At 38.9% G+C, this 11,584-nt stretch overlaps 1 protein-coding gene across 1 annotated transcript; it reads left to right on the top strand.

Annotated features, from left to right (window-relative positions):
* Positions 1-2,366: 2,366 nt before the first annotated feature.
* Positions 2,367-10,795, top strand: rpf1 (ribosome production factor 1 homolog; the record flags this gene model as incomplete). Its single annotated transcript, NM_001171540.1, is given in 9 exon segments — positions 2,367-2,611; positions 3,634-3,690; positions 4,517-4,597; positions 5,014-5,109; positions 6,165-6,318; positions 6,689-6,771; positions 8,229-8,410; positions 9,483-9,609; positions 10,618-10,795. Coding segments are annotated over 9 exon segments (1,029 nt in total). The 5' UTR covers positions 2,367-2,404.
* Positions 10,796-11,584: the final 789 nt, after the last annotated feature.

Here is an 11,584-nt window from a genome sequence, read left to right as displayed (position 1 = left end):
TGCTTGCAAGGGGATATGATTACTCTGTACAAAGTACATTAAAGGGTATTATAGACAGATAAACGATAAGCACACCAGAGGCCAGTAGAGCAGTAGTCCCCAACCAGTGGCTCGTGAGCAACATGCAGTTTTTCACGGTGAGGGCAGTGAGGTTGGGGAATGCCCTTCCGAGTGATGTTGTGATGGCAGATTGTTAATGCCTTTAAGAGGGGCCTGGATGAGTTCTTGAACAAGCATAGTATCCAAGGCTATTGTGATACTAATATCTAGTTAGTATTGACGTTGGTATATATAGTTTATGTATGTGAGTATATAGATAGGTCAGTATAGGTTTGTGGGTGCCGGGTTTACATGAATGGTCTTTTTTAAACCATTATGTAACTATGTATTTTGGAGATGAAGGCAAAGTATGAGCTGCTCAAGGTTAATGTAAGTTATATTAAAAGCTAGTAAGATTGCAGTAGTACTAATTGCATGTATGTACTATTTATATAGTGCTACTTGTATATGCAGTGTTGTACATTATTACAATACAGATAGGAAGCCAGATAGGGTCGAACTGAACCGCTGGGGTACCGGGAAAAAACCCGGTGGATCCTGGCGGGCTGCCACTGCCAATCCCATCCCGCCCCAGTCCAGTGTGTGTGTATGCGCTACATATGCAGTACTGAGAGTGGTAGAATCTTGGAACCTAACATTTTGGCACCCCCAAGTGACTTAGCCTTTCCTTGTCCTTTAAGGAGATGCTGCAGCCTTACTATTAACTTCTGAACAACCAGTGTGGCAGGTATTGAAAGATTTCAAAGAGGCAGTTCACGGATTACATTTTTGTGTGTGGGGTTTACACGCCCTTTAAGGCAGCTGCAGGTACCATGGTGCCAAACATCCCACAGATGCTGAAAAGAAATGTATCAACTAATTTAGCAAACTAACAGTTCAGTCAGTGGCAGGAGGAGGATTTGTTTTTATTTTAAATATATAGGTACCTGTGAGCTGGCCTAATAAGGCTGATGGCGCCTAGGGAGATTGCATACTCCCCAACTGTCCCGCTTTTCGCGGGACAGTCCCGCTTTTTATGGCGCGTCCCGCTGTCCCGGATAGTTCCATGAATGTCCCGCATTGCGGGACATTCATGGAACTATCCGGCACAGCGGGATGCGCTGGCTGTAGCCGGATGTTCACACTTCGTCTCCGGCTTCTTTATGCCTCTGCTTGCGCTGCGCGACAGGTCCTTTTATAAGGTTGCGCCTGTGGGTGTGACGTCATTACGCACGGGGCGCAACCTTATAAAAGGACCTGTCGCGCAGCGCAAGGAGAGGCATAACAAAGCCGCAGACGAAGCGCCTATGGGAGGTACTGTGTATTGGGGGCTACTGTGTATTGGGGGCTACTGTGTATGGGGGGCTACTGTGTATTGGGGGCTACTGTGTATTGGGGGGCACCTGTGTATTGGGGGGCACCTGTGTATGGGGGGCTACTGTGTATGGGGGGCTACTGTGTATTGGGGGGCTACTGTGTATAGGGGGGTACTGTGTATAGGGGGCTACTGTGTATGGGGCTACTGTGTATTGGGGGCTACTGTGTATGGGGGTACTGTGTATTGGGGGCTACTGTGTATGGGGGTACTGTGTATTGGGGGCTACTGTGTATAGGGGGCTACTGTGTATGGGGCTACTTTGTATTGGGGGCTACTGTGTATGGGGCTACTGTGTATGGGGGTACTGTGTATGGGGGGCTACTGTGTATGGGGTACTGTGTATGGGGGGGCTACTGTGTATGGGGGTACTGTGTATGGGGGGGCAAAACTGGTACTTAGTTATAACTCAATGCCTTCTCTCTATATTTGTATTTATATGTAGGAGTTGCTATATTGTTTTCCTTAGGTAGTACAGTATGAGGGTATAGCACATTTTCGCCTGCACCCGCCATTTCATCTATATAAAAGGGGTATTATTTTTTTTAAATGGGGTGTGGTAATTGGGGCGTGATCAAAAAAATTTGCCGCGCTGCGCGCGCCAAATCTTTTTGTCCCTCTTTTCATTTTTCAAATGTTGGGAGGTATGAGATTGGGCAGCCGCCAGTAACTGAGATGTAACCATGTGCGACTAATCTCCCACTGGGCAATGACCCTAAAGCGCCCTGGGCTTCTATATATAAACAGAGCCCTGGGAGTAGATGCCATGCGTGTCACTTAGTGCGCAATGGGCAGTATATAGGCTTACTAGACACAGACAGAATGAGAGCAGATAAAGTTCATACACGGTACTGTATTGTCTGTGCGTGACATAAAGGTTGACAGAACCGCCCTGCGTTGCGAGAAAATGACTCTCAGCAATACCACGGAAACGGAAGTCACTTTCCGGAAGTTATTCCAATTCTCTCTACACGTTTCCCAGTAAGTAATATGGCCGAGAATGGACCGCAGGCGAAGAAACAGAAAAAGATGAAGAACAAGCCCGAAGTTGAAGAGACAGATGTGGCAGAGGCGGCCGGCCCGAGTGCGGAGCAGCCGCAAGCAGCGCAGTTCCCTCCGACCTTCAGCTTGTCTGAGATCAAGAACAAGCAGCGCAGGCAGTTCATGTTCATGAGGCTCAAACAGGAGAAGAGGAAGGTGAGAATCCCCTGATTGCTTTACCCAAACCCAAGATACTTGTGACTGCCAATGTGTTCTTGCTGCTTCACCGAGGTAGAGGAATTGCTCTGTCCGTAACTGGGCAAAGCTTTATTGGCGCACGGTGCAGTGACAGGTCTTAAGGTTTTGCTTGCGGCTATACTGCAGCACCACATGGGTTTGTGCAATCTTTATTTATTTGCTAACGTGCCATATTCTAATCCTTCATTTATATAGCATTTTCATATTTTTTATTTTTGCAATTTTAGAAATATATATATATATATTTTTTAATTTATCATATAGTCACCCATGGGCTGCCCCACTAAAGCTGCTGCCCTAGGCATGGGCCCACGGGTGCCTACGGTAGAAAGGAACAGCACTTTAAAAGGGCATCTAAAGTCTGCCAGAAACATTAAAAATGACAATATGAGACATATGAAAGATGAAAAGTAATATCATTTATTCATTTAGCACCGGCACATTACACAAATCTTTAGAACAGCGTTCAAAAAAAATAATATAAAAAAACATGTAAAACATGAGTCAACTTTGGTAAGGCAAATATATAAAGTAATTAAATCCCTCTCTTTTGTGTTATAGTACTATGGTTTTCATATACAATTAAAGACACTGCCAAGCCTCACACAGACTATCAAATCAGAATCAAAATTCATTATGGAAATCCGAATAATAGTATTCTCATGCCATTATGATTCTGTTTTGTGTCAGTGCACTGAAGTACAATAACATCATGATGGTATTTTAAGATGAATTATTGGATGTTTGAAACTCTTTAATATTTGTGTTAAATGTTTAAATAAAAAGCACAATGCATTTAAGTAAATGATGGTGTTCAAACGAAGACTCTCCATCTTGACACAGAGAACTGGTTTTTGCACAATTGTTACCAGCTTTAGTATGCCAGTTTCATTCTGTTATACAGAACCAGGCAAACATTTTTTTTCCTTTTGTTATTTAAATTGCTTGTTAATTTTTTTTTTTTTATGAAATATCTACAGGAAAAGTTGGCTCTTAGGAAAAAACGCAAAAAGGAGAGAGCAGCGCTTGGAGATAAGGTTAGTCAGTATATCTCTCATGCTCTGTGTTGAAGTCTAACTATCCTCTTTTTATCCTAAGCAGGAATAGGATCACTATTATAAAACAGTGGGCTTGGGATTAGCAGTTATGACACAAACCACTACAGGCCTGTAGCAACTAGTGAAGCACATTTGTGGTAATGATGGCAGTTACTACTCTGCTGTAATTCTGGCATACATAATAATCAACAAGGAAAGGTGCAAACTGTAAGTTTTATCAGAAAGGTGTATATAAAAACATTCGTAACATTAACTTTGCCCCCATTTATAATGCTTTCCTCAGACCATGAGCAGGCTTTTTGCATATGAGTTCCAATTTTACCCAGCTGTGCATGGACAAAGCCTAAAGTAGCCACAAGGGATCATTGGCACAGGCTGGCATTGTGCTCACTAGAACAGTACTTTATTTTTTCCTGCAAAAAGCAGTGCTGGCCCAGGCTCTTGCATAAATCACTTGGGGGGATATTTCCTAAAAATAGGCAACCCCCTCTACCTTAGGGGCATTATTACATTTTAAATATGACAGACAGATTAAAAGAAATATGAGAAGTATGGTGTGTTATTCTTAAAGAAAGTATCTGTTTTCGAAACTCTGCAGCCTCAGATCTCATGTATGCTTGTGTGTTTTTTTTTCCTTCCAAACAATTGAACTGGGACATCTGTTGTTAGACCTTCTCCTGTTTTTGTTACCCAAAGCAACTGAATATTAGGATGTAACTAACCTAAAACCTATATTTTAACCATATTGGCATTGTGTAAAATAATATATTTTTCAGTACTGACATTCAAATTTTTTCTTTCAAAGGCTCCCCCAAAACCAGTTCCCAAAACAATAGAAAATCAGCGTGTGTATGATGAAACAACAGTGGACCCTGCAGATGAAGAGGTAATTTGCATCACCTCCCTTCTTAATTTAAACTATATACAAAGTGCATTGATGTTTAGAAAAGTTATATATAGAAAAGTTTTAATATGTTTGTGCTACTCTGTTTTCACAATAAAACACAACCACGTCAAATAGCAAAGTTGCATAGACTAGGACATATTATAACATACAAAAAGTTAAGGTAAAAGTGAACTACTCCTTTAACATTTTTTTTGCCAGGAATCCTATATGACCATATATTTCTACCCTGTTAGTGATATTCTTATGTGATTTTTGTTTTTAAGCTCTCTTTTAAGCTGTAATGGAAACATAATCCATAGTACTAATAAAAAAATCAAATTTGCAAAAAAAAAAAAAAATGCTGCATAAAAGTATCTTTTAAAATGTCATACATTTTGGAATTTTCATTTTGTCAGGTGGCTTTGGATGAAGCTATAGATGAATTTGCACCATATTTCAACAAGCAGACAACTCCAAAAATCCTTATTACTACATCTGACAGACCTCGTGGGGTATGTAATGTTGTTTTGTTCTCTTTATATTCTTTCTATAAATAGCCATCAGGCCCTGCCCTTGCATTTTTATTTTAATAATACATTTAGTGCACTAATGTATATTATACTGGAAAGGGTTACCATGACCTGTGCGTATTCCATCAATTTATTTCCATAATCTTTAAAAATGTTAGCCCTAAAGTTAGAAATTGAATGCATTTCTGCTATAGTTTTGTAAAAGAGTTTATTACCAGTGAAAAGTTTTCCTTTCTACCATTCACAGCCCTCTACATTTATATCAGTCAGGTTTATACCCACATACCAGTTCTGACTTGCAGATTTGGCGTTGGCTGAATGTTAAAGGAAAACTATACCCCCAAAATGAATACTTATACAACAGATAGTTTATATTATGTTAAGTGACCTATTAAATAATCTCACCAGCCTGGAATATATATATATCAGTAAATATTGCCCTTTTACATCCTTTCCTTTGATCCACCATTTAGTGATGGGCTGGGTGCTCCCTCAGAGATCACATGACCAGAAATAATGCAGCTCTAACTGTAACGGAAAGTAGTGTGGAAGCAAAAGGCAGAACTCTGTCCATTAATTGGCTGATGTGACCTAGCATGTATGTGTGCTCTTGGTGTGTTTGTGTGCACTGTGAATACCATGATCCAAGGAGTCGGGCCTTAATTCTAAAAATGGCAGTTTTATATTTAGAAGTACCTTGTAGCACATACTATTATATTTTTATGAAAATGGTTTATTTAGATGAAGCAGGGTTTTACATATGAGCTTGTTTATGCAATATATTGTTATAGAGACTTACATTGTGTGGGGGTATAGTTTTCCTTTAAAGAAATACACTGTACAACCCCACTACAAGTCAGAGCTGATGCATTTAGGGCACAGTAACATAGACCCTATGTATAGGTGTTTATTGTCTTCAGCAGCATATTACAATATGGTCAGAGAGAAACGGGCATGTAAACAATAAAAGCTAAAAAAAGGTATTTGCATATTTTTTTTAATTGGCTTTGGAAATTGTATATTTATTTCTTTTGCAGAGAACTGTGCGGTTTACAGAACAGTTATCTTCAGTAATTCCCAACTCTGATGTGTACTACAGGAGGGGCCTTGCACTGAAAAAAGTAATTCCACAATGTATTTCAAGAGATTATACTGACCTTATTATCATCAACGAAGATCGAAAAGTGCCAAGTATCCTTTATAATGTAAGGATAAGCTAACGGTTTTTATTCAGGATTTACAGTGCCAGTCCTAACTGAATATTTGGCAGGTTTCTTCGTAATTATTTGCATGCTTGTAATTTAAATATCTGTGGAAGGCAAATGACGGCTTATGTACTTGATCTTGTGTTAAATGGGTAACCCTGAAGCTGAAGGCATGCATCTCCATAAACTGAGTTTTACAAGTAATTGTCAAATTTTTCTGTCAGTGCAGGTACCTGACTCCACTATATCTTTGTCATGTCTGAAACCTTACTATGAGCTAATGGGGGGGCCTGACCAAATATTAGGCTGTAAAGAATATCTTCTAGAAACCTTCTTCCTTAGTCTGAGAATTCTAGATGGACTTGTGTTTTGCCATTTACCTGATGGGCCGACTGCTCATTTCAAAATGAGTAATGTTCGTCTGCGGAAAGAAATGAAAGTAAGTTGTGTTTTTAAAATGTGTCCCTTTTTACACTGCTATATTTTCTTGTATCTAAAGTATTAAGGACTTAATGAGCAGAAGCAACTGTGCAGTGGCTTGATAAATCTTTAATTGGTGCTGCCATTCAACATGGGTACTTAAAGGATAATTCATTCAACGCCCCCCCCCAAGCTCCCTCCCCACAGCATCTATTCTTTTCACAACTCTTCATGTCCTGACCTGCCATAGAGTTGTGCAGCAGAGTTCAAAGAGGCATCTTCCCCTGTCTTCTAATCCTCTTCTGTTAGAGCGCCAACCACAGATCTTGGAGGAGCATGCACAGTTGAATCCATGTTCTAATTCAGCTTCAACTGGGCATGCTCTTGTAAGATCCATACTGACAACTAAGAGAAGAGGATCAGAAGACAGACAGAAGATGGTGCTGTTTAACTCAGAGTGCAGCTCTGAAGATTTATAATAGGTTAGAACACAAGGAGACTTGTGAACAGAACAGCTCTTGCAGGGATCGTGCTTGGAGGGGAGGCTGGGAATGGGGAAGGGTTTAGTTCTCCTTTAAAAACAGCCGCATGATATTCACAATTTTGACCACTAATTTGTGATTGTTGGTGAGCATTCAGTCTTCACTGTGAGCAGGGAGATCAGAAAAATCTGATATGATGTGCACATGTTTTTATAACAAGTGCAAGTATAGGTTATAGATGGATTTTAAGAGTTAGGGTTTGGTAGGTAAGAAGTCTTTTTAGGCTCATGTCACATGTGGTATTTCTTAGCTGGTGTATAGACACTATGGACATTTCAAATATATATATATTATATATATAAATTAGTTAACCAATAAACAGTATACATTTTCTTTTTCTGAACGATGGCTAACACAGCACTCTACTACTAGCTATACTGACTGAGAAAATGTTATGGGTGGTATTAGCCTTAAATGCGGATAGTCCATTGGAGGGTTAACTCTTGACATGAATACTTACCCTGTAGTGATGTGTGGGCCAGCAGCAATACCCGCAGGGCCAGTGTGATTGGGCCAACCTCGGCACAACATATGTGGTCGTTGGCAGGTTTGGGCCTTTTTCTGCCTGCTCTCCCCGACTGTGACCTTACACACAGCTTCCGGCTCTCTGATGTATAGGTGCCCGCCCCTTTTGTGACATCATCGATGGGGGGTTGGGGGATCTATTAATAGAGGGGACTGGTTGGGAGGGTTCAGGCTGGGAGTGGGTTGAGTTTTAAACTACCCCCACATCACTACCACTCTGCCAGGCATGTTTAATAGGAGCAAAGTTTGTAAAAACTACAGTAGAGCAGTAAATGCCATTTTCAGTCACTAGATGAATCCCTAAACTTGGACCAGTTTATGTATATGTATTTATCAGCATGTATTTAATTTATTAAAAACTAGAGCATGCAGAAAATGAGAAACAAGCTTTCCTATGCATTTCTTCCAGAGGAAAGGCAAAGAGCCAACAGAACACAAGCCTGAAGTAATTCTAAATAACTTTACAACAAGATTGGGACACAGCATAGGCCGGATGTTTGCCTCTCTTTATCCCCATGATCCACAGTTTACAGGAAGGCAGGTGGCAACATTTCACAATCAGCGAGACTACATCTTTTTTAGATACCACAGGTATGTAATGTGTTACCATATATTATGTAATGAGTGTTACTGAAATCTTCTGTTTCAATAACACTGTTTCCTTTAGACCGATTTGGCAGCACTGATGGGCCTCCCCAACTAACATGTGGCCTAAAATTGACCAGATTTAGATCAGACAGACCTATGGCCAACGGTTTAATTCGATAGTTTGGCCTTAATTAGCCCGATATGCCTACAGGCATATCGGAAGAAAATCTGTCTTCTTGGCTTACCTTAAGGCTGATGACGCACACAGCAAGCCCTTGTTGCACCGCTTGATTGCTGAATGACCAGATCTGTATCTAATTCATTGTCCATTTGTTTAACTGATTGCCAGAAGTTGGATTAAAGAGAGAGGATCATATGGGACCTGTACAGTCACTAGTAAATGTGATTGAGCCAACATAAAAATCTACTAGAATGATATTTCCTTATGGAAGCAATTCTAGGCTACATCAGTAATAATAAAGCATTAATTTACTAACACCATCCATTCAAGTATAGGATAATTCAATGTGTCAATAAAAATCGCTAAGTTTCCCTGGGCTGGTGCTTCTTTTCAGAAAAGAGTCTTTGCAATCTTTCAAAATAGCACCATCCCACTAATTCTTATGGATCCCTTGGGTAGGCATTCGGCTTATGCATGCACATTATTTAATATACCTAAAATAAACTTGGACCCTCCCCTCCAATGAATTATCCTTTCCTTGTACATTTAATTTCTCACGAAAAACCCTGTCATTACGGACTACTAATTTCCCCCAGGGCGTCCTTACTTTTTCTTACAAATAATTGGCTAGTGAGTCATTGCCCTAAGTTTGAGTGCAGCAGAGAAAACCAAAACAGTAATTCTGGACAAGAAAGATTGTTTTAATTATTTAAAAAAAATAAAACTATTTTTTCTCCTAACTGTAGCAGGCTGTATTAGTGTGGGTGGGGGAAACAATATAGGGTGATAGGTGCCTTTTAAATTACAACTTTATTTGGTATTAGGGTGCCTAATTTTACATGTATACAAACAAGTGCATAAGATAAAGATGTGGATTTATTATTCTTTTAATAGGTACATTTTTAAAAGTGAAAAGAAAGTAGGGATCCAGGAGCTTGGTCCCCGGTTTACACTGAAGTTGAGATCTCTTCAGAAAGGAACATTTGACTCAAAATACGGAGAATATGAGTGGGTTCACAAGGTATGCATTGCCATTAATCTAGGAGAAATATTTATATATATAATATACACACACACAAATATATAGGTATAGGATCCATTATCCAGAATGTTGGGGACCAAGGGTATTCTGGATAAGGGGTCTTTCTGTAATTTGGATCTCCATACCTTAAGTCTACTAAAAAATCAATAAAACATTAATTAAACCCAATAAGATTGTTTTGCATCCAATGGATTATTTATATTTAAGTTGGGATTAATTACAAGGTACTGTTTTATTACTGCAGAGAAAAAAGGAAATCCGTTTTAAAATTCTGAATTATTTGATTAAAATGGAGTCTATGGGAGACAGGCTTTCCGTAAGTTGTAGCTTTTTGGATAACGGGTTTCCGGATAAGAGATCCCATACCTGTATAATACAAAAGGGTCAAGGGCAACAGGCACTCCCGTCAAATTAAATATAAGAGAGCCTGGGTGCAGTATTGAACATAGTAAAAAGCATGATAAAATAAATGTTGCACTCACAGGTCTTAGTAGGAAAAAAAACAAAGCTTGTTTATTTCAAACATCCATGCTTCCACTTTGAAAAAGGCTGTGGAAGCAGCCGAAACGTTAGATGGACGTTTGAAATAAACAAGCTTTATTTTTTTTTCCTACTAAGACCTGTGAGCGCGGCATATTTATTTATATACATGTCTGTCATAATGCAAAGGAGTAGACATTACAGTGGGGTATTGGATTAGGTGCCATTAGGCGGTTAGTATTTAGTATTTACAATAAAAGAAATATCACAATTTATCAGGAAGGCAATCTATACCTCTGATTATAGAAGGATTTTATATAGATAGATTTGATACACCCTGGGAGGCAGAATTGCAAAAAGTATACAATGCATTCATTTTGGGTTTAGAAACACTCCTCATCCTCCTAAGATAATGTGTAACTATTTCTTCTTTATTATGTATGTTTTAATTGCTTGTTACCAAGTGCAGTTTAAAGAAAACTTTTCACATTTCCCTCTCCCTTTTAGCGCCATGAAATGGATACCAGTCGAAGGAAATTTCATTTGTAACCTAACATGGAATATCAACATCTTATACATTCATCAGCCTGCAGTGTTGATCTTTTGGCAACATCTGACATTGGCATACAAAGACTGATTTAAACAACCTCCTAATGGAACATGGCTCAATAAATACTTTGTGATACGTGTTCTTTGCTTTGATTGAGTCTTTAATGCATTATAAGTAGCTGCAGAACAGTGGAAGCTGCACAGTATGTATGAATGTATGTAGTACATACACAAATAGGGGCCCATTCCTGAAAGCACGAATTGTTTTTGCAGAAAATATTGTATTTTTTTCTAATTTATAGAACTTTTTGTAATGACCACGATAATATTGTTAAAATTACAAGACTTTTTCATGGTTTTTGTTAACGCCCATGAAAAATTTGTATTTTTCGCAAAGACTATGACCATTTCGGAATTCATTCAAACTTTGGTATCGTGACTATCTTTTGGCCAGGTTGGATCTGTAGAGTGCCATTGAATAGAGTCCTATGGAAGGCTTCCAAAATCATACCTTGAAGTTTCAAAGCCAGAAAGGTTTTTCGCACTGTTTCTGATCCAAAAATTTTGTGACTTTCGAATCATAACCACAATATTTTCGTGCGACCAAGACATTTTTTTGTGACATTTTCACACATCAGAAATTATCGTGGCTACTCCAAATTTTTTCTGCTTTCAACCACACAAAATTTGTGCTTTCATGAATGTACATTCTGCAACAAGCAGTGCCCTTTTTCCTAATACTTTGTGAAACATGTAATTTTAACAAATAAAATCTGCAGAAATTCCTTACTTGTCAAATATTGTGTGTATCACTTTAACAAATAAAATCCATTATTCTTAAAAATAAAAAAAAAAAATTACTTACAAATTGATACTGTTTGCTCATATAATGGGTCTGAATATCTACCAAATAAAACACCAGTCA

The sequence above is a fragment of the Xenopus tropicalis genome, chromosome 4 (genome assembly GCF_000004195.4).
Source record: "Xenopus tropicalis strain Nigerian chromosome 4, UCB_Xtro_10.0, whole genome shotgun sequence".
NCBI classification, from domain to species: domain Eukaryota; kingdom Metazoa; phylum Chordata; class Amphibia; order Anura; family Pipidae; genus Xenopus; species Xenopus tropicalis.
This window is presented reverse-complemented; position numbering and strand designations above follow the sequence as displayed.